Genomic DNA, 23,752 nt, shown 5'->3' with positions numbered 1-23,752 from the left:
TTATGCTGAAGAAGAATTGCGTGTTGGTAATGTTGACCTAAAGAACCTGTTCTGCAGATCTGCATTCATGCAAGTAATGCTGTTAACTCACTTTATTTAATCTGCAATGACTGATTTCAGTTTGTTTCTTTGTCCTGATGAATTTTTCTTTAAAACCTTTGATCCTTATAATCTCTGACACTTTGTGAACAGTGGAGCAAATCTGAAGTCCAGATGTAAACTCAGATTTTATATTTCAGAACCCTCCCTTAGTTACGCTTCCTGGCTGCTGGGAGCTTCTCGTGTTTATATGGGTTTATACACCACTCTGCATTTAATAATTAGTTACTGTTAACTTTTCCACAGTGTGTCTTTTGTCCCGTCTCCCTCCCCTTACCTCCATCCACTCGTAGCAGCTGCCTGCACCTCCCTCAGCCTGGTTCTGTCTGACATTTCTTCCTGTTAAAAGGGAGTTTTTCTTTCCCACTTTTCTCTCTATTACTGTAGAGTCTTTACCGCAACATAAAACCCTTGGGGTGACTGTCATTGTGATTGGGCACTAAGTAAATAAAATTGAATTTTATTGAGAAGAGAAAAGCAGCACTACCCAAAACTGTTAAAAGCCATGCTTTCAGCCAGGTGATAGGCCTTCTCCCTCCTTAAGAAAGACTACCTTAAAAGAACTCACTGGGCACCTGGATCAGCTTTTACTGGCTATAACGAGCAGCATTAGGTTGGCTTTCATTTGCTATTGTTGGCGTATTTGAAGCACCCCTGTGTGCTTTCCTTATATTTATACATGCAAACAATATCACAGGCGCTCATTGCTCTTATGATGAGTTGCCCTTATAATCCTATTCTCTTAAATACTTGGAGCAGAATCTGTTTTCACCCCCACATGTTTTACACTTCATGCATCTTTATTATTTTATTTAAAATTAAGGCATTCATTAAAAACAAACAATTTATAGAAATTATAATATCCTCCTGAGAACAAGCCTATTCATGTATGTCCTTTGTAATGGACATTTGTTTTTGGTCTGTATCTTTTGACTTATTTGAGCTATCTTACTAAGTCCTGATGTAATAAATAGAGGACACCCAGGGCTTTCCCCACTGACATCCCCCGTGTGTTTGGGTGGCCTCTAATACCGCCAAAGAGGAAGGAAATCACAAAAAAGTTAAGTGGGAAGATTTGCTCCTTTCCTCGGTTCTCAGGAGGTTAGAATAAAAGGGCCGTAAATGAATCCAGTTCTGACTGAAGACCTTCCTGTAAGTCCAAAGGGACAAAACAGGAAAAAAAAAAAAAAAGGAAGAGGAAAAAACAGCAGGGATGCAAAGAGAAAGAGGAGAAAAGACGAATAAAGAAGAATGTCATCTATTATTTATCTGTATTCTCAGGAATTCAGGCAATCCCCGGCCTCCTGAGTGCTGCACTTAGGGATTTGGCTTGAAGTTGCTCATGCACACATGGATCGTTCTGATGAAAATCTCACCAGTATGGCGAAAGCACAGCACCAAGATGCTAAATAGATCAGCGTGAATGAGTGAAAGGGTCAGTGAATGCCCAGGGACAGCCAAGAGAGCACAAAGTGCTTAATATGTTACTCATTTTAGTACCAGACATGATTTAATGCTGGACCACTGATGTATCTGCCTATTTACAGTGTGCTGTAGCTATGTCAAGACATTTCTCCAGCATTGTTACTTATTCCTATTAAGTGTAATAAACAACACTAATACTTTTGGCTCTTCTTTCAATGTAACACAAAAAATGAGGAAAATGTGGGAGCATTCTTGTTTTTTTGCTGAGTGAAGAGACTCAAACTGTACAGCAGGGCCCTCTACTGGGCCGCAGAGCCACTGCAGGTAGAGTGGTGCATGTTTGGGTAAGTTTGACTTCAAAAACACAGAAAAAAAACTTCCCTTCTTTCTTCACAGTCACTGGATAAAAGCCAGACTTTAGAAAAGTCCGATATCACCCGATGGTTTGGTGAGAACTGCAGTGAATATCTTCAGTTTTCTAATAAACTGCACTGCTGTTCCTGTATTACTACACATCTGCAAAAATGACCCCATGGTCAAAGTATTTTTGACCTTTACAAATCAAATGAATTATATACACTAAAAATAATGTTATTTAATTTGAATAACTCACATATAACTGTTTAATTTGAACAACTGAGCTATAACTTGACTGTGTGGAGTCACTGAAGTCAGTTTGAAACCCCTGGATTAGACTGAAAGTGTTTCTGCTCCCCCTTGTGGACAACTTGCAGAATTCAGGGGCTAATTCAAAGTGCTCGGAAACAACAACAAAACAAACAAACAAAAGAAAACAACAACTACCAAACAATATGGCTCAGTTACAAAACAAACTATAATAAAATAAAAATATATATAAAGGAAACGCTACATAGATATGTTGACATATACTTTAATGGAAATTTGAACAACAGTAAATATTTTAAAAAATAAAATAAAATCCTAATAAAACATTTAACAACTGATTTTGAAAATCCAGAAAATAAAACAGATGTGTAACCTATAAATTTTAAACAATTCAACAACAATTCAAGAACCTAAACATGAACTGGAACAAGGGAACAAGAAACACAATAACGTAATAACAGGGAAAACATACATACATATTTTTTTTATGATTCATTCCCCTCATCAACTTGCTGAGCAGCTTCCTGCTCAGTGGCTCTGGGTGCAGGAGGTGGTGGGTGCTGCCGTGACATCAGCTCTTCCTTAAAAGTCTCAGGCAGTGACTGATGGGTAAAGAAGGCTCCCCTGCAAGCCTGACAGAGATACAAGCATATTTATTGCATTACACATCTCTGTCTAAACAATATTAACGAAACATTTCGAAGATCATTGCAGCCATTTTTTTCAGCACATCTTTCATGTAGTGTAGTAGAAACAGTGGCTTACAGCTGGAGGACCAGGCTGTAGTGGGGGAGGGTAAAGGTACCCAACATGTACAGGGGGCAGCCACATTTTGGGCAGGAATTGATGAGATGGAGAGGGATAGCTGCTGGCGTGATAGCCTGGCATGCTAACTGGAAAGTGAACAAGAGGCAGACGTGCCATCTGCCTGAATTCACTGAAAAAAGGTGAATCTGGAAGGAAAGATAAAGCATTATAAGCTACTGTACATTTAAAGACACAACTCTTACTCACACTCAACACTGAAGACATTTTTAGGTTACTTCTGAGTAAGTCTAAATTTTGAGTTATTAAGTCTATTTATTTTTTTAGGGGTTAACCCAAAACTATGGATCAAGATGAAAATACACTAAAACACACAGAATTTAAAAGATCAGATGAAATGAGAAAAATAAGATATTATTTATTTACCCAGGAAATTCCTAAAAAATAGTGAGAATAGCCCAATAAATACAATAAATATTATAAATAAATAAAATAAATACAAGACAAGACAAAGTAGGTCAGTAATATTTAAAAAAAATCACACAAAATTAGATGCACAGTGGAAAAGAAAAAAGAGATTCGTTTGCATGGATGTACACCCACATCAATGATTATGCAAATATTAACAAATACAGTTTATGAATGTAGTTTAAACTATTTAATTATATAGTTTATTGTTATATATAATGAAACAATAACACTGAATATTTCATCAAGTGGGTGCACCTCCGGCACAAGTTGTTAAACTTTGTGACAAGAATAATCAGCAAAGACCATAAACAAAATTATCATTAGTATTACTTTTATACTTTAAATAAGTCACAGTAAAATGTCTCACTTTGTATGAATTAGAATATCAGTGCTCCATGAGGTTTAAACCTGCTAACTTCAGCCCCTCTCTGTCCCTCTTAATGTCCTAAAGATATTACATTTGTGAAAAGACAAGTCAAACTATTCTCTCACACTTTTTTCTCTTTTTTTGTGCAGGTGTTTAATTCAGAATCATGCATATGTTTTTAATGCATATGTAGATGCATTAAAAACAAATAATAATAATAATTTAAAAAAAAACCCCAAAACAATCTATCTTTTTTTTCTTTCTTTCTTTATTCAGTAAGTGTTGACATAAAGTTGGAGCGGTCCATTTTAAAAAGGAAATGCTACACAACAACAGTCTAACCCTTTCAGTAATATACTTATCTGCATGACACATTCATTTAGCATTTTCAGAATTCACTAATGTTAGGACCTATTGTCCAGAAGTTCAGCAGAGGCTCTCATCGTTTTAGCATTGTTTTTGCCAGACTGAAGGGTTTTATTACAAAATAGCTTTTACATGATTTGAAAATGTGATTTGATCTGATTAATTGCCTCAAACTTAATTCATTTAAGTCTAATACTTCAGTCTGGCAGCCTGTCATCCTTCATCCATGAACTGAAAAGTTGACAAAAACAAAACTATATTGGGGTTTTTTTTGTTTTTGTTTTTTCCAAAACAATCTATCAACTGAAATCCTATGAAGGACATAAGAATGTCAGATTATTATTTCAAAATTTCAATTTACTAATTCAAATTTCTGTGAAAATAACTACAAATTGAGATAATAACCTTAAAAATTTGAGCTATTAAGCAATTAAGAAATTTTAATAGCGATATAGTAACCGGACAGTTGGCTTAATTCTGCCAGTCAAAAGTTCGTATTTATTGGCGGAAACAAGCTCCCATACATGCTAATACAGGAGAGAGAGAAAGATGTCAGTTGAGTTTTAAATTTTTTGCTAATTTTGCTAATTCGTTTAATTCACTAATTCGTTGCTTATATTAACGACTTTCCCACTTCACGTTAATCCAGTCCGTTGAGCTCAACGTTTCATATTTCATAATTAACAGTATTAGCTTAGTGAGAGGTGTAAATTTACCACCAGCCGACGGCAGCACATCCCTGCTGTCGCGACAGCCAGACTCGGGCTGTCCTCCCGCCTCAGGCCTACTCCAAGGGTAGGCGGGTGGCGGGCACATCGGTTCAGATGTGGATGGAGCACCCCCATCTGGGTTCGAGGTCCCAAAAGCCTTGTCCCCCTGCGCGTTAACCCTTCTGGCTCCAGGCCGGGTCTCTTTCACGGCTCTTTTCAGTTCCCTCTGTAGGGCGGCGATCTTCGTCCTCTCCGTTATCAGGTAGCATTTCCAGCACTGGCACTTCAAGAAAGGGCAGATTTTTGTGTGGCCCTTCTTCGGGACGATAATCCCGTGGTGTCGGCACCGGGCGCATTTTGGCTTCCCTGCGTAGTCGTTTGTCCCTGCTGAGTCTTTAGGTAAAGACATGGACATTTCATTAACCGTGGTGTCCGCACTAAATCAACCAAATGGGCCCACTCGTGTGACCCAACGTGAACTATGTTTAAAAAAAAAAGAGCGAGAGAGAGATACAGAGGAAAAAGTATCAATTTCAAGTCTGGGAAATCTGTCACTCTCATTGTCCCACGGGCAGTGAGCCAATCAAGTGCTGAGTTTCTCAATTTGCCTGACCAATCAAATTTGGCAAGTTGATTGGTCAGAGCAGGCTGCTAATGTCAGGTCACTTTGGGGCAAAAATGTTTCTCATTACATCTTAGAACGAAATGTACATTTTAGATAATTTTTTATAAGTAAAGATAAACCTACAGCAAAATGTCATTTGTACAGTATGTCATTCGTATAATTTCGTTAGTTTGAGAGTAAGTTTTGCAAAACCTCACCAAAACCTTGGACTTTTTTTTAATCCACCCAGTGCAGGTGTCAGCTGCAAAGTTTTTTTTTCCACTGTGCTGTACAGCTATAACACTTGCTTCAGTAACTGGGTCTCTTCTGCTGGTTGCAGTGAAACCCTGCGCAATCTTGTATCAGCCTCCATAACAGCGCTATATAAATAAAACTGACAGCAGGTTTTTCCGACTTTCTTTTAAACAATGCATATGATGAAAGCGACATGAGGTAGTTTTGAGAGGCAAAAGATGTGGTGCTGGTTTGCATAAAGCATTTCAAGAACTTGGTGCTTTGAAATTTTTTAAGGATAATTTGGGGAACGAACCAAAGAAACCAAGAAAAAGTGAATAGGCTACGTGCACTTTTATTTAAGGTTTTTGTTTTTTGTTTGTTTTGTTTTTTGCAGTTTTTTCAAGGAGGAGCAAATGAACAGATCCTTGTTATCTTCTAGATAGAAATATGATATATAGCCTACTTATGCAAATTAAATCCTATTTAAGAAATTACTGATTTATAATTGCATTTGGAGCCTCTGAAGGCAGCACAAATGTTTGAGGAGAAACTATAAGATGTTGAAATCAAATAGTTGAACACCTCTTATCTCTTACTGCCCATCAAAAACAAACAAACAAAAAAACATTTAAGCAAATTTTTACACACAATAAATATTTTCAAACACAGCCTGAGGGTTAACATTTAAGACAGAGACAAAAAAATGTAGATCTTTTTTTTTTGAAGAGATACTGTTTGTATGAATTATTTCATTTTCATGTTAATTTCCTGGCTCAGAATTGGTCTTTTTTTCTTTTACTACATTATAATAAAAATGTCCCATAAATTTGAGTACATGAAAAAAAATCTGTTTTTTAAAAAAAGATTACCATGAACAGACCCAAGGGCGTAGATTTGGTTTTGGCATTGGTGGGGACGGATGATTCAACCACCGAACCCTGCCCTGTTTCTTTTTTTCCCCCCTTTTTTGTCTTTGCTTCTTGATAAAAAAAAAAAAAGGAGAAATATACTTGCCTACATGTGCTATTCTACATGCTTTTAAACCATTTAAAATTACAATTCATAGTTTTATATGTGAAATATATAATGTTAAATTGCTTAAGTATTTTAGACTTTAGTTTACTTCAGCCATATTCCATATAAATCAGGTATCATACAAAAATAAAAATAGAGTCATGACAATAAAAGAATATGACTTTAAGAAATTAACAACATTAGTTCAGTTACAGTACACCAACATCTCTGATACATTAGCACTAAGGGAACACTGAATGACCTGCTGGTTTTTGTCCATAAAACTACTCATCTAAGATTACCACAAAGTAAAAGATCTCTCAGCAAAATTATGCAACATTTTAGGCACCATTGCCCCTATCAACTCAGTGAGCTGGGATTTTTTATTCTAAACATGAACTACTGTTACAGCAACAGACACGGACTGTTGGTGTCCCACACAAAAACTCAATGTCCGCTATGTGAAGGAGCCAAACACATGCCTGCTCCTCTCGTTAACTGAGATAAACTGCTGGCATATTTGTTTTACATCTATACTGTCCAGCTCTCCTGGTGGACATGGCATACAGCAGCATTGTTTAATCTCATTTGAGTCACTGTTGACCTTAGCCATGTTTTTAGTCTTCTGAGAGCACTGAAGCTTCTTCCAGCCTCAGTATATGCGTTTTATCCTCAGATTAAAATTATTACTATGTGCTTGATGTGCCTCACCTTTGGCCCTGGCTCTTCCCCTCTGACTGCACTAGGACATATTGCCACATGATAAAATAACACATTGATTCGTGCCATATAAAAAGTGAGACGTGTCAATTCAGATTCTTTGTCAAATAAACACTAATGAATCAATTTACACCAGCAGCCTAACAATTGTTAATAATTATTTAGTATTAATTAGTATTTAATAAATACTAGTTAATCTACAGCACCAAATCATCAGTCAGTCACCTGTGACCTTGCCTCTTCACCTCTGTCCGAGCTACAACATGGCAGAGCTGCCTGTCACCTGATGAATAACAGTGAGACATTCCAAATACATGCAGCCACACATGTGCTTCAAATACAGTCATGAACCACCAAGTCATCATCCAACTTCACCTGTGATCTTGTGTCACCATTGCTCTCTGAGCTTTGTGTTGGTTCTTCTGTCACCTGACAAATAGGACATACATGACAATAAGAATAAAATGTGGAGCTGCTTCAGTGTTTCTGTCAATTTGTGCAGATCTTGACTCATCAGTAATGTTTGTAGGGTGAGTGCATTTTAAAAACAATTTGTGCAAACTGCACTAAAAGGTGGAATATTTGCAAAATCATAACTACCTCATGATATTTTGTCTCAAAAATTAACCCTATGAATATGTCAGTACCACTAGGATGAAATTATTGTGTCACCAACATTTTAACGTTAGACATATAATTTTAACAGCCTCTGTAAACTAATACCCTGACTTGCTCGAGGCTGCCGTTTTCTCTGACAGTTTCAATCAAAATTAGAAATGCTACTGTGGGAGACTGAGATAACTAATAGTGCTGCATGTTGTGCAGTTAGTTTCCAAAACACGTTATTCATGGTTGCATACAGTTTTAGACTGATGTGGGCCAAAGCCTAGCATAGCCTGTAACGTTATTGTGACGGACACATTTTATGAGTGAACTTGACTTTAAGCGACTTACAGGTTTCTTTGAAAAATACTTTCTTATATCCAGGATCTTCCGTTTTCCTGCCGTCCTCCTCACAGCGCAGGTTTGCCGCTGCTAAAACTAAACAGAGCTCCCTGAAAGGCACAGCCAATCACATTGGCCAGATTTGTCACATGACGTAGGACTCCAGTAGAGAACGTAATTTGACTCTTTCTGCACCGCTGGATGGATGAGACGTTGACAGATCGTTTTTTCTTTCTATCGGGTTTGTTTTTCTTTATTCGCAGAGATCAAATTATTGGTGGGGACAATTCAATAATCGCTGGATATTGGTGGGGACACGTCCCTTCCGTCCATGCCAAATCTACACCCTTGAACAGACCCAAAGTCCTGAAATCCCTCAACCTTACCATGATCTGGCAAATCTACCCCCAGCTCAAGAAATGGGAACGCGACAGATCTATATTTTTTTTTAGATCTGAATAGCTCTTTTCCTGCTACTTATTAACAACTGCCTCATTTATTTTTGTTGTAACTAAAGTTTTTTGTTTTATTTACATCACAGAAAAATTAAGCTGTAGCCGAAGGACATCAAACGTGCCTCTGACAAAACAATCCACACATGAGGAAAATTAAATCAAACATACCTTTAACCTTAGATTTAAATCACGGCAGAAGAAGAAAAATTAAATATAGTAAACCTCTCATGTTAGCCCAGCTCCAGATGAGCTCTTATCATCATCAAGTAACTTGACACTGAAACGTTATCACACTACTGGATAATAATGCAATTTTTGTACAAAAGTGTAATTTTGGTATGTTTAATTTTTTTCCGGACAATTCCAAAGATTAACCCTCCCTCCCTCTGTAACTGATACACATTTCAATCCAGTTGCAGACTGAGCATATGAATAAAATGTAAATGAATTTGGTTTAAATTATGTATTTCTTTTCTCATAACTTTTTTTAAATTTTATTTCAATCTATAGCTAAGGGGATGAAGTTTTGGCCATCGATGCATTACATCCATGCTGTGGCTGTAGCTCAGGTCGCAGAGCAGGTCAGCCACAAATCAGAAGGTCGTGGTTCAATCCCAGGCTGCCTCCTGGCTGCTTATGCCAAATATCCTTGGGCAAGATACTAAAAAGCTTCTTGGATGAGAGGTGAAACGTCTTCAAGCAACTTAAAAAAGTCCAGATGCTTTTCTTTGCAAGCTCCTTTGACTACGATGACCTGGATGACTGAGAACCAGCAGTGGTCAGAGGGCCCGGTGGCGCCAGTGTCCGGCAGCCTGTCAGTGCACTTGGTAGCTGTGGCTACTTTCTCCACTGTCATATAAAGACTACGAATAAAAATAAAGTTTAATTATAGGATTAAACCCCCAGTAAACTAGTCTATATTGATGTACTTAAAAAAAAAAAATAGACCATGCACCGACATTTTTAATCAGTGAATGTGTTGCTCATAGTTGACTGAAAACTGCTAAATATTCTTCATTGCAATGAATACACTTGAGAAAACATTTCATTTTCCTGTTTATTTACACAGGGTGGGTGTTACATTAAAATTCCTCATCACCATTTTTATTATAAATACACCATTTTAAACAAGGCTTGACGACCCTCAGTAAAATACATCCTTCAAACCTTTCAAAATATAACAAAACAAAACGCTTTAATGGATACAGATGGATTTCATTTTTGCACCTTTTAAATGTTAGTTATTCATGCATGTTTAGAGTATGAAAATAAAATGATACAGATCCATTGTGTTTACAAAGGAGATTTAACTGAAAACAGCTATACGTAGTGTAAAATACAAATACTGGGTCTGGTGCAAAGCTTAAAGGTCTTTCTCAAAGAAATGCTAACTCATGGCTTATAGCAACTGCGCTCTGTATAATCGTCAGTATACTGTAAAGACATTATTTGCCTTTGAAGGGGGAAAAATACTTGAAGTATTTGTGACATACTGAAACAGACTGTAAAAAGGCTTACCTGATAACACACTATTTATTAAATTATGGATAGCACTGCTTTTTCAGTCAGTTTACAGCATGAAACGTCTCCTAATACTCATCAACCCAGTAAAGTGTTAAACAGTATTTTGCAGGCACTTACAAAGCATGGTTTAGGCCTTTATTTAAATGAGTTCAAGGTTGGATGCAAGTTTCAAAATGGTCCACTGTTAAAACAAACTGATAAAATATTATATGCGCAAATGTGTTTCAGTGCTGTTGCATAAAATTCTTGATTACAGTGAAGGTCAAAGTCCAAATTACACCATGGGTCTCTGGAAGACATCTGAGCAAGGTGAACTGTGAATCAGAAGAATTCAACACAAACATTAGACTTCCCTGAATTACACAATCACAAAATGTAAGTAATCAAATCATAAATGTCTACCTACCTTTTAAAGTGTCCAGAAAGGCTGGAATTTAATTGTGTTGGTCTTGAAGTTTGATGTGTAAAGTCCAGAAGTGTCTGACGGTGTTAATGGTCATATTAAGCTACATTATCGTTTCATTTGTGGGAGCTTGCTCTTGGAAGTCCAGGTTTTAAGACAGACAAATGGGAATGGAGAAGACTTCAGATACGGGTAGAGTCTGTACGGCAGTGTTGCCCAGGAGACAAAAGATCTTGAAGCTTGGCATATCCTTAAAGCGGTTTTATTAATCCTCAGGAGACTCAATATTCTGCTCTGCAGAGTTGCTTTTTATCTTTCTTTAGATAAAATTTTCAGAAATATACACATGTACAGGAATTTGAGTTTTTACATCCAATTTGGTTCTAACAGTTTAAGCTAAGGGTCATGAACACTTTTGGTTACAGTGTAACACGGTATTTCATTTAAGTGTTTTTGGAACAGTAAATGCTTATGATGTTAAACTTAAAAAATATCATGTATACTTGAAACATCTGTGATAGATACTGAAAATAATGAGCGGTTGCTAGCTGCTTACAGTACATAATCAGAAAGTCTGATGAGAAAGCATGAACACTAAATGTAAATGTGACATATACAATAAACAAAATAATTCAATTTGAAAGTTATGTAACAGCCCCATGCAGAGCAGAATAAAGGTAGTCTTTATTCCACTGAGAGTTAGGCATCTGGTGAGCATTGTGGCTTTATAGCACATCCTTCCCTTACAGATCAGTATCTGCGGCCATAGCTTGGGGAACTGTAGGAAGAAGAAGAGAAGGTTGTTGTGAAGCTTGATCCTGTAGCATCCATGCTGCCTCTTCTGGAGCCTGACCTGGAACCAGTTCTAGAGCCAGACCGTGAACCAGAAGCAGAGCCAGACCCACTGATGCTATAGGGACTGTAAAGGCCTTTGCTTGACTGAGATGAGGCTTCAAGTAGTCGCAGACCAGTTCCCTCCTCTGTCATGCTCCTTTCAATTGCATCCTTGTAGGAGATCTTCAGCTTGGTTTTAGGGCACGTGAGGTATTTTGAATATGCACTAACGTCTCGTAACTTCTGTGCAGTGCGTGCATCTAAGGTGCCCTTCCTCACGGCCTCATCTATGGAGACTCTGCCTGTAGCATCCGGTTCAATCAATCCACCGGTGAGATACTGGACCTCTAGGAACCGTTGTCCGGCCTCATAGTACAGCCAGCCTTTCTTTAGAGCTTGGGCTGCTGACATTTTGGTTTTAGTCCTTGGATCTTCAAATCCATTGTACGCCTTCTGAGCTAAACTGATACGGTCCACCATAATTTTATCCACAAGCCCTTTATTCATTGCATCTGCAACTGAGAATTTCTCTCCAGTGTTTGGGTCAAGGATGCCTCCTGTGCAGGCCTGAGCTTCCAGCAGCCTTTGACCTGTTATATTATCAACAAGGTTTCTGTGGATGGCCTCTGTGACAGACACCTTCTCTAATGTCTCTGTGTCTAAAATACCAGCTATAGGGCCAGTTTCCTCTGTTGGGTCAGTCCATGTGGTTGCTGGTGTTTTTATGGAAGGTATTGGGCTCATGGGGTAGGAAGAAGAGGAGCCAAAGGAGGATGAGCGTGATCTGCTTCCGCTCATATTTCCAGATAGCATGTCTGCAAATTCTGTGATGGACAGCATTCCTGATCGATACTGATCCAGGGCCGACTTATCAATCAAGCCCCTTGAGATTGCATCATCGATATCATACTGTCGACCAGACCTCCTATCAATGATCATGGATTTCACAACTCCGTCAGATGAAGTGATAGTAATTTCCTCCCATTCACACTCCTGCTCTGCAAGTTCTAGATAGGTCTGGTGGTCAATAAGTCCTTTCTGATACGCTTCATACACAGACATCTCTTTGCCAGACTCTGGATCGACGATGACAACCCTTCGTTTGCGAACAGAAGATTTGGACGATGTCTTTCTCTCACGCTTCTTTTCTTTCAGTAGCAGAAGAGCAAGGCCAGTCTCTGGGTCTATCATACATCTCTCCATCAGCTGCAGGTAGGTGAGGTTTTCCTCAGTGTTGGGGTCAAAGAAGCCCTTGGTGTCATCAGAAGGGTCAGTGAGGATACCATTCATTTCTTCATCAAAGAGGCCACGTTCATAGGCTGTTTCTACTGGCAATCGGAGACTCTCTTGTGGATCAATTATTCCACCAGTAGCGATCTGAGCCTCCAGCAGACGAATGCCATGGTCTTTCAGAATGAGTCCCTTTTTCATTGCCTGGAAAAGAGAGATAACCTTGCCAGAATAAGGGTCTTTGTAGCCTGTCACAGCTCGCTCAGCTGAGAGGAGTTTGTCTTTAAACTCTGGACCAACAACACCCATTTTAACAGCTTCATTGACATTTAGTTTTAGGTTCTTAATTGGATCAATTACATAACCTGTGGCAGCTTGAGCCTCAAGAAGCTCAAAGGCAGTCCCTGGTCTGATCATGTTTTTCTTCATCGCTTGGTAAATTGATAGACGGTCTTTGCTTGATTCTACAAACACACCAGCAATACAGCTGGTCCCCTCAAGGTACTTCTTCACATCCCTGCTGACCTCCTCCACTGTGATGATCCCCTCAGTGAGATCACTGTATGTCTTTTGGTTGATAATCTGCGAGCGGAGCAGCTCATCCACAGTGATTTGTTTTCTTAGACCCTTAAAGAGAAGCCTTCTGTCTGCCAGTGAAAGAAGCCGCAAACCACTTTCTTTATCCACTCTGCATCTTTTCAGCAGCTGAGCATAGGACTGTTTCTCATCTGTTGTTGGATCAGTATAACCTCGCACATCCGCAGTAGGCTCAGTTATTCTCTCTAGTGTCTCCTTGTTGATGTATCCACGCTGCATGGCAACATCTATGGGGAGATGGAAGTAGTATTCAGGATCCATCAGTCCTCCAGTGGCATTCTGGGCCTCCAAAAGCCTTAAGGCATAATCCTCAGATATGAGGTCTTTTTTCATTGCCTGAAAGAGAGAAATCACTTTTCCAGTGTATGGATCCTTGTAACCTGTAACTGCTCTCTCAGCAGAGAGAAGTTTATCATGGAGTTCAGGACCTACAAGCCCCTTACGTACAGCTTCATCAACTGTTAGAAGTTCGTCTTTAACTGGATCAATCATGAATCCAGTCGCAGCTTGGGCCTCAAGGAGATTCAAAGCAACTTCGGGCTTAATCTTTCCATTCTTCATAGCCTGGTAAATGCTGATCTTGGGAGGACTGTCTGACATAATTCCAGCAATACAACCAGTGCCAAAGAGGTACTGCTTTACTGTTGGCATTTCCATTACTTCCCGAATATTCATCTTTTCTTGTTTCAGAAGGTTGTATGTGTGCAAGTCAATAATTCGGGCATTGTACAGCTCATCAATCGTAACCCTTCTTCTGATTACATCACATGACATACTCTGCTCAGACTTTAGTGTCTCCCTTTGTTCAATTATTTCAATGATGACAATTAGCATTCTTTCTCTTGTGATTTGCCCCAAGCGATACTGCTCCATGAGGCGGCGCCTCTCTTCTGCTGGAAGAAAATTTGAGTTCATGACTTCCCAAATGGTCATACTCTTTCCTGCAAAACTCTTGAGTGGGATGTCAATTTGAGTATTAGCTAGATCTGTTTGGGCTTGCTCCTCTGAGTACTGGTAAGACTTCTCAACAGGAGCAGGAGATTCAACCTCTGACAGGGGGAGGTAGCACAGACCAGTGTTGGGCTCTCTTTTGCATTTCTCCAGCAGCTCCTTGTAGGTCACTCTTCCATTGGTGTTGGGATTAGTGAAGCCCTTAACATCACCTGTGGGTTCACTGAAAGATTTAGCCATTTGTTTGCTGAAGTAGCCACGCTGAATGGCCACATCATTGGGAACACGATGGCTGCTAACTGGATCAATTATCCCTCCAGTGGCAAACTGGGCTTCAAGAAGAGGAATAGCATGCTCCCTCAGTACAAGCTCTTTCTTCATGGCTTGCAACAGAGAAATTTTATTGCCTGTATATGGATCTTTGTATCCTGTCACTGCTTTTTCTGCTGAGAGGAGTTTCTCATGAAGCTCTGGACCAACGACTCCAGCTTTCACAGCATCATCTACAGAGTATTTCAGGTTTTTGACCGGATCTGTTATGAAACCAGTTCCTGCTTGGGCCTCAAGTAATGTGAGCCCAGTGCTCTGTTGCAAAATACCTTTTTTTATTGCTTGATAGATGCTTAACTTTTCATCTGAATCTCCCATTGTGATACCATCAATGCGGTCTGTGCCCCGCAGGTACTTCCGGACTTTATCAGTTTCACTGACTTCTTTGGGTGTCTTTTTACCATTTTGGAGTTGCTCAAATGTAGCCTTATCAATGATGTTGGAATCAAGTAATGAACTGGCAGTGACTGGAGCCCTTAAGCCTTCAAAGCAGGCCTCTTCTTTTGTTTTGTCTTCTTTTTCATCAACCATTGTTATCACAATCTTTATCAGCTTTTCAATTGTCACATAACCCATTCTGTACTGGCGAATAAGTTCTATCCTTTGTTCCTCAGTGATGTATTCAGAGTGTATGATTTCCCAGATTGTGACTTTCCTCCCTTTGAAAGGTCCATACTCCAGTTCCATGGTGGCTTGGTTCAAAGCTTCCTTTGTTTTAGCTTCTGTAATCTGTTTGTCTTCCTTTGGCTTTGGAGCCTTCTTTGAGAGAGAGAGCAATGGAAGTCCAGTTTCTTTGTCTATGACACATTTATTCAAGAGCTGAGCATAAGTTGCATCCTCTTGTGAGTTGGGATCACAGAAGACCTTTGTCTCGTCTGTGTTTGTGTTCAAGGTCTTGCCGATTTCTTCGTCAAAATACCCACGCTTGCAGGCGATTTCATGTGGGATGCGATAGCTTTTAATGGGGTCAATAATTCCACCTGTTGAAAGTTGTGCTTCTAGCAGACGGATGCCATGTTCTCTCTTGATAAGGCCTTTTTTCATGGCTTCAAATAGAGATACATTTTTTCCTGTGTATGGATCTCTGTAGCCACTGATAGCTCTCTCTGCTGACAGAAGACGCTCATGCAGCTCTGGGCCAACAAGACTCGACTTAACAGCTTCATCAACGGGGACTCTTTCATTTTTTACAGGATCAATTATAAACCCTGTTGCTGCTTGAGCTTCAAGAAGATTCAAGGCCGTTTCTGGAGAAAGTAATTCTTTTTTCATAGCTTGATAGAAAGGCATTTTCTCCTTGGTTGGTTCATAGAACAGTCCAGCAATGCTGGGCGTCCCATTCAGTGCCTTCTTCACAGGATCCATCTCAGAGATCTCTTTGACTGTTATCTTTCCATTACTCAACTTGTTGAACACATCTTTGTTTATAACCTTGGACTCTAGCAGTTCATTGGCAGAGACTGGAGCCCTCAAGCCATTGAACACATTTTCCTTGTTCTTCTCCTTGTCTTCCACAACAGTGATGACAATTTTGATGATCTTTTCCACTGTGATCTTGCCAGTCTTGTACTGACGGATCAGCTCTCTTCTTTGTTCTTCTGTGAAGTATTCTGAATTTATGACTTCCCAAATGGTGACAGTTTTTCCTTTGAACTTTCCAAAAGGAACATCAACGTTTGATTTACTGAATATGTCTTTAGTCTCCACATCTGTGTATGTTCTCTCTGTTTGAGCTGCTTTCTCTGTCACTGTTAATATCAGCAGGCCAGTCTCTGCATCCTTGTTGCATTTTTCCAGTAACTGTTTATAAGTGAGTTGCTCCTGTGTGCTTGGGTCAATGAATAACTTGCAGTCATCGCTGGGATCGCTGAGTTTTTTGTTGATATCTGCATCAAACTGACCCTGCTTGTAGGCTGTTTGAAGGGGAACTCTGTGGCTGTTGATGGGGTCAATAATGCCACCAGTTGCAAGCTGTACATCTAGGAATTTGGTGGCCTGATCCTTCTCAATAAGTCCCTTCTTCATGGCCTCAAAAAGAGAGATTTTGGCTCCAGTAAAAGGATCTTTAAAACCAGTGGCTGCCCGCTCTGCAGACAGCATCTTGTCATGAAGTTCAGGGCCAATTAACTCCTCCTTAACAGCCTCATCTACAGACAGAAGCTTGTTTTTCACTGGATCAACAATGAAGCCTGATGCTGCTTGAGCTTCCAGGAGCATTGTAGCAGTGTTTGGAGTAATCTTCTTCTCTGTCATGGCCTGATAGAGACTCATTTTTTCTTTGGAAGGAGTCAGGACGCCTCCAACACAGCTCTCTCCCTTAAGATATGCTTTTAGCTTCTCTGTTTTTCCGAGTTCTTGTACAGAAACTTTGCCCTTTTTCAATTTATCAAATTCCTTCTTGGTCAAGACACCAACTTCATGAAGCCTTTCAGCAGGAACCTTCTCTCTTATTCCGTCAAATGCCAACATTGATTCTCCATCTTTCTTCAGCCCATCCTCAACAGAGCCATTGAAAACTTTCTTTGTTGTTCCTACCATTGTCATAGCAACTAGCTGTTCCTCCGGGACCTCATCGGTCTGAACTTCGATTTCTTTTGTTGTTGATGAACCCTGCTTTGAAGCAACCTCAAGATTCTGAAGTCTCTCTCTGAGCTTTTTGTTCTCCTCTTCCAAAAGTTTTTCTTGTTCAATCCTTTTCTTTTCTAGCACATCCAATTCTCTCTCTCTGTTTTTCATCTCTGCTTCAGCCTCCTTTTGTTTCTTTACAGCTTCATCCATAATGGCCTGAAGTTTCTTCCTTTCCTCGTCCATTAGCTTACGCTGACGTTCTTGTTCATCTTTAAGAGCCTTGGCCTTGTTTACTTCATCCTCAAACTGCTTTTCAAGCTTCTTTTTCTCATCTTCAACAGCCTTTTCTCTCTTCAACAGCACATCCTTCTCAGTGATGAAAGACTGCTGAAGTATAGCTTTCTGCTGCTCAATTTGTGCTTGTTGGGCATTTTCCATCTGTTAAGAAAAATATATTTTTTTAAAACGGCAGTAAACTGTTAGTGAAATATCACTCATCAATAAATGCATCTTAGATATTTGAAGAAATAACTCAGTATATCTATATATTTAAAATATCAATAACACTTTCATGTCTCTATGAAGCTACGGTTAGCAGTTAGTTAATTTAGCTAGACTGGGTACTGCTAATCTAGCTTTGCCCAATAAAAACAAAATTCAGCCCCTTAAAAAAAAAACACACACACACATATTGTACTGCTACTATATCCTTCTGTAATGTATTTAAGCATGCTAACACAAACACTCTACTGTCACTTACATGTTTAACAGGACAATATTAACTATAAGCGTCTTTAAACTGAATAGCAGTGTTAATACAGGCCACAATACCTCTTTAGATTTCTTCTGAAGCTCCTCTGCATCCTTTTTCAGTTTCTCTTTCTCCTTTTCAAGGTCTGCTAGGGCTTTCTTCAGGTCATCAGCTTCTCTCGTGCTCTGTAGCCTCTGTGTCTCCAACTTCTGCACAACGATTTCTGTCGTTTGTTTTTCAGTCTGTTGGAGACGAGTTTTTGCTTCGTCGGCTTGCTTCTTGAATTTCTTTGCCTCCGTTTCAGCTTTAGCTTGAGCATCGCTGAGCTCTTTCACCTTCACTTTCAGTTTCTCTGCTTCAGCTGCAACTTCAAACTGCCTCTTTCGCTCGGCTTCCAGGGATTTCTGGAAATCCTCTGTCTCCTTATCAAGGCGCTGTTGGATCTGTTGTTTGTCCTCCAAAAGTTTTTTAGCTTTTTCCTGTGCCTGGTCCTTCTGTTTCTGGAGTTCCTCTGCTTCAGCTTTTAGTTTTGTAGCCTCTTGGATGGCCTGCATTTTCTCTTTTAGCATTTTCTCTGCAAGTGCCCTCTGTTCAGCCAAGTCAGATTCAGCAATCTGCCTTTGTCTGGCAGCTTCTTCAGCTTCCACGCTGAGTCTAGCAGCTTCCTCTGCAAGGCTCTTCATTTTCTCTGCTTCCTCTGCAAGTAATTTCTGTGTACTGTCTTTGTCCTTCTTCATCAGGCGCCGGTTTTCTTCCTCAATTTTGAGCTTAAGCTTCAGGAGTTCTTCCATCTGGATCTTGACTTTCGACAACTCATCCTCCACCTGTGCTTTTTGCTTGACAGCGTCATTTACTTCACCTTTAACTCGCTGAAGCTCTTCATCCAACACCTTCTTCTGCTTATCAGTTTCATCCAGCTGAAGTTTAACCAGTGTCAGTTCCTTCTCCACCTGCGACTTCTGTGTAAGTGCTTGTTCTGCCTCTTTTTTGTGCTTGGCCATCTCTGCATCAGCCTGCTGCTTCTGCTTTAGTGCTGCTTGCTCAGCTGCAGCTCGCTTAGAGGCCTCTTCCTCTGCTTCTTTTCTCAGTTTCTCTGCATCCTTCTGAGCTTTGGCCTGTTTAGCGGCTTCTTCTTCTGCAGCTTTCTTCAGCTTTTCAGCTTCTTCTGCTTTTTGGCGGAGCAAGGCAGCCTCTTTCTCAGCTTTCTCTTTGGCTTTCTGAGCAGCTTCTGCAAGTTTCTTAGCATTTTTGAATTCGTCTTTAAGCTTCTCCTGAGCAAGGCTATCTTCTTTATTCTTACTGAGAACATCTTGAGTTTTCTGCTCTGCGGCACTGCATTTTTGTGCTGCCTCTTTGGCTACAATGACCTGCTTTTCTGCCTCTTTCTCAGCTTGCTCTTTCTGCTTATTCGCTTCTTCTGCGTTCTTTTTGAGGCGTTCGACTTCCTCCTGAGCAGCTTTGCATTGACGAGCTGCCTCCTCTTCGGCTGCAGTTATCCTCTTCACCTTCTCCTCAGCCTCTTTCCTCTTCTTCTCTTCCTCTGCAGCAAGCTTTTTTAGTTTGTCTGCCTCTTTTTCAGCCTTAAGTTTGCTCTTCTCAGTCTCATCTGCAAGATACTTCAGTTTCTTTAATTCACCCTCTAGATCTGACTTCTCTTTTGAGGCTTTCTCAAAGTTGATTCTGATGATATGAATCTCCTCTTCGACCACCTTCTTTTGCCTCAAAGTTTCTTCCACAATAGTTTTTTGTCTCACCAGCTCAGAGTCAGATGAGCTCTTAAGGTGTGTGATTTTCTCCTCAATCTCTAGCTTATGCTGAGCAGCTTGGTCCTCCAGCAGCTTTCTTTGATAAGCTTCCTCCTCAGCTTTTCTCTTTAGTCTTTCATTCTCTGCTTCTTTAGCTTTGAGGGCGATTTCCGCTTCAGTCTTTAGCCGAGTTGCCTCATTGATAGCAGACAGTTTTTCCTTAAGGATTTTTTCCGCCTCAGCTCTTTGCTGGGCTGCCTCATCTTCTGCAGTCTGCCTCTGCTTCTTCGCCTCTTCGGCGACTGATCTCAGTCTAGCAGCTTCCTCAGCCAGTTGTTTCATTTTCTGCGCTTCAGACTCAAGAAGCTGTTTGCTCTTTTCTGTGTTTGACAGTGTCACCTTCTCAGCTTCAGTCTTCATCTGTAGCAGAGCGTCCATTTCACTTCTGACTTTAGCCAGTTCGTCTTCGAGCTGTTTTCTCTGTTTTTCTGCAGCATTCACCTCGTTCTTCAAACGCTGGAGCTCACTATCCAACAGACCCCTCTGCTGCTCAGCATGTTCAAAGTCAGCCTTTAAGCGTATGCATTCTTGCTCTGCAGAAAGTTTTTGTTGGGCTATCTGTTCAGCAAATTTCCTCTGTTTTTCCAGCTCCGTTTCTGCATTCTCCTTCTGTTTAAGTGCAGCATCTTCAGCTTTAGCCCTTTTCTTGGCATCTCGCTCTGCTTCAACCTTCTGCCTCTCTGCTTCCTCTTGAGCCTGACTCTTCTTTTGAGCTTCCTCCTCAGCTTGTAGCCTCAAGCGGAGGGCTTCATTGGCTTTCTGTCTCCATGTTTCCAGCTCTTTCTCTGCTTGCTCCCTGGCTTTGTTAGCTTCTTCTTGTTGTTTCCTGAGTTTTTCGGCTTCCTCCTGTAGCTGAAGAACAGTTCCCTGCTCTTTCTTGAGGGATTCTTCCAGTTTTGTTGCCTGTTCATTGAATGACATAGCTTTGGTTTGCAACTGTGTGGCAGCAGACTTCTGTGCCACCTCTTCTACAACTTTAATCTGCCTCAGTTTTTCCTCCTCAGCCTGTTTCATGCGCCTCTCTGCCTCTTCGGCTTGTAGTTTAAATTTCTGCAGGTCATCCAGTGCTTTCTGCTTTTGTTTGGCTGCCTCTTTTTCGGCTTCAGATTTACGCTTTAGCTCATCTTCAGCATTTTTCTTTTTCTGAGTCTCCTCAGTCACCTGTTTGCGAAGCCTTTCCGCCTCGTCTTGAGCAGCCTTCCTGAGCTTCTCAGCTTCAGCAGCTTTGTCTCTGAGCTGCTGTAACTCAGTCTCAGCTGTGCCCTTCTGTTTCATTGTTGCCTCCAACTGAATCCTAATTATGTGGATTTCTTCCTCGATCTTGGTACGACTGATGAGCGCCTCTTCCAGCTGCTGACTCTTGGACTTGATCTCCTGCTCTGACAGACTCTTCAGCTGATGCAGCTCCTGCTGAATGTTTTGCTTCTGTTTTTCAGCATCCACTGCAACGTCTTGTCTCTTATTGGCCTCTTCCTTCATCTTTAACTTCAGCTCCTCGGCCTCTTTCTCTGCTTTGGCCACAGACTTAGCGTGAGCTTCAGCCAACTGTTTCTGCTTATCTAATTCCGCCTGCATCTCTGCCATCCGTTTCCTCTCCGCTTCTTTAACTTTTTCAGAAGCTTTCTGCATTAATAAAAGAGTGAAGGGAGCTGCATGTTAGAGGTTTTAGATTATAAAATACAACTATAGGCATAGTTATGGCTAAATATACACAACACAGATTTTTAACTGGAGAGATAATTCTGCATTGGGAAATGCTTTTCACGTTCATTTAACGTATGGCACACAATGTATGACACTTTACTTCACAACACCGGACAACACTACAAGTTGCTTTCATGCATAATCTGTGTAAAAAGTCTGGTAATATTATACGGTCATTATTATTGTGGAGTTGGTAAAAACAACTGCAAATTCTGTTTACAAGTGAACTCATCACAGTGTTAATATTTTGAAGGTGTGGAGGTTTTGTTGCTGGTGATGTATTTTAGTGAAAAACTTGGATATGTAATCGCTAGAATTTAATTCAGTCACAATTTTATACATTTCTCTCCACCACTCATTGATTTTCTTAACATAAATAGGTTTATTGAAAAGTGTAAAATAATAGGAAAGAAAATAGGCAAATGATAAATAATTAGCAGCATGCAAAAAGTGCCGAGTGCAGATTAAATAATCAAACATATATATTTTTGCAGCAATCGGGATGAAAAGAACATCGAGCGTAGTGATGCAGCAAACACAGCATGACTTCATGTAACATTTAACACAGCAAGCTTGGATTTAAATGCACGTGACACGACACAAATCCAAGATCCCTCAAGTCTGAGATGAGTTCTGTTAGATAAGAAGGTGTTGTTGTGGTGACTGATACCTACAAGGAAGGTTCAACACTTTAGAAACCTGTCACATTGACCTTTAAACTGACGTCTGGTTTGAGAGAGGAGCTGATTTCTTTTGTAATAGAACATAGTTTCCACATTTTATTTGCTAGAGGAAATCATTAGAAGCAATCACTCAACTGTCATTTATCAAGCTCCCTTGTTCATAAGGGGCTGCCACAGCAGCTAGCTCTGCGTGTTTGATTTGGCAGATTTATCGGGCACAACAAGTAGTAAAATAAACAACAAAAAAAAAAAAATTGACTGGCTTTACTGCTTGTCTTTCTCTTTAAAACTAATCTTTGAGTTTTGGACGTGTGAAAACACCGCTCCCATTCAGGGATTTTAAAAATCTAAAGGCTAATCAGAATGTGAAATCTTAATTTGCTGTGGTGCTAAACAGTACCGTCAACAATCAGCTACATTATAATTTGATTTATTAAGGCAAGAGAAACAATTATAATAGCTTGCAAATCTCATTAGATGACAATATCTAGACTTCAAAAACCAACATCTTACAGTAAGCTGATGCTCAGCCAGAGAAATTAAAGTTCCTAAGTTATTACTGAACCAAGAACACCGTCAATAATGAAAGATTTCCAAATACGCGTGAACCTTCCCTTCACTACAGACACGAATCTGACGTGAAGACGAATGAAATGGGCTGAGAGGATTGTTTTTAAATACCTGGTGCTTTGGGGTTAATTCATCTCTTAAGCACGTGATTAATACTCATCATGACAAAGCACTGGCGAGCAGGTCAAAGGGATCAAACAAAACAGAAAGTTAGAAAGGAAGAAAAAAGGGCGGGGAGGGGAAGCAAAGGTAAATTTTAAAATAATGCATCTGAGAAGGTAGGAAGCCTGAAGCCTTTAAAATACGAGTGTGGGGGGTTTCAGGAAGAAATGAAGAAGTGATTATCAAATTTAAATTGTTGGAAAAGCAGTTGAGCAGTTTGAAAATGTGACTGAATTCAGGGCCAAATCACAGTCATGTTTACAGATCGTGTGAAATGATTTGGCTAAATACACATAGTGTCGGGGAATGAGAGACATATAGCGTAGTGGGGATGTGATGTGCGGTAACAGTAGGATGAAATTGTTTGCTTCAGCACTGTATGCCTAAAATTATGTCTGCACTCTTGGTAACAGACACACAATTTTGATGCTGTTTGATGGAAAACGATTTGCCATACATTACATTAGTGAGGACTTAACTGCACGGTTGTGTCTACTGAGTGTGCACACTTACCTCTTCTTCCTCCAGGCGGCGCTGTGTGTCTGTGATGAATTTGATGTACTGACTGGTGAGAGTCAACAGCTCACTGTAGCGTGTTCTCAGCGTAACATACTGAAAAAAACAAAGTAAAATTCACTTCACTAAATCGAATGAATGATTATTCTTTTTTTAGTCATATATCCTCATATGCGATGCTCTCCTCTTGACTTTTAATGTGAGGAGAAAGCAGAATGTATTCCCAAAATGCCAAAATGGGCAGAGGTGACAATTTCGGTATAATCATTGAGTTAGTTTCATGTTTAAAGAACAAATATGCCTGATTAACAGTCTTCTT

At 40.0% G+C, this 23,752-nt stretch overlaps 2 protein-coding genes across 2 annotated transcripts in view; both read right to left on the bottom strand.

Moving 5' to 3' along the window:
* Positions 1 to 2,400: 2,400 nt before the first annotated feature.
* Positions 2,401 to 5,405, bottom strand: LOC147303502 (uncharacterized). Its single transcript, XM_086280959.1, has 3 exons — positions 4,837 to 5,405; positions 2,917 to 3,104; positions 2,401 to 2,783 (listed from the first exon to the last, which is right to left on the bottom strand). The coding sequence occupies exons 1-3, from the start codon at positions 5,243 to 5,245 to the stop codon at positions 2,637 to 2,639; spliced, it is 744 nt and encodes a 247-aa protein (XP_086137085.1). The 5' UTR covers positions 5,246 to 5,405; the 3' UTR covers positions 2,401 to 2,636.
* A 4,439-nt stretch (positions 5,406 to 9,844) lies between these two features.
* pleca (plectin a) overlaps positions 9,845 to 23,752 on the bottom strand; it is a 109,824-nt gene continuing 95,916 nt past the window's right edge. The window contains exons 35-38 of the mRNA XM_086280953.1: positions 23,431 to 23,529; positions 18,074 to 21,421; positions 10,736 to 17,680; positions 9,845 to 10,643 (exon numbers count right to left, since the gene is read on the bottom strand). Of these exons, the coding sequence (XP_086137079.1) occupies positions 11,483 to 17,680; positions 18,074 to 21,421; positions 23,431 to 23,529 (9,645 nt within the window). The 3' untranslated portion in view covers positions 9,845 to 10,643; positions 10,736 to 11,482. The remainder of the gene's footprint in view (positions 10,644 to 10,735; positions 17,681 to 18,073; positions 21,422 to 23,430; positions 23,530 to 23,752) is intronic.

The sequence above is a fragment of the Aulonocara sp. 'chitande type north' Nkhata Bay genome, linkage group LG22 (genome assembly GCF_057382095.1).
Source record: "Aulonocara sp. 'chitande type north' Nkhata Bay isolate Kocher_YH1m ecotype deep benthic linkage group LG22, A_spYH_male_GT1.1, whole genome shotgun sequence".
Classification (NCBI taxonomy): Eukaryota; Metazoa; Chordata; class Actinopteri; order Cichliformes; family Cichlidae; genus Aulonocara; species Aulonocara sp. 'chitande type north' Nkhata Bay.
Note: the sequence above shows the minus strand (reverse complement) of the source record. Positions and strands in the feature narration are given on the sequence as shown.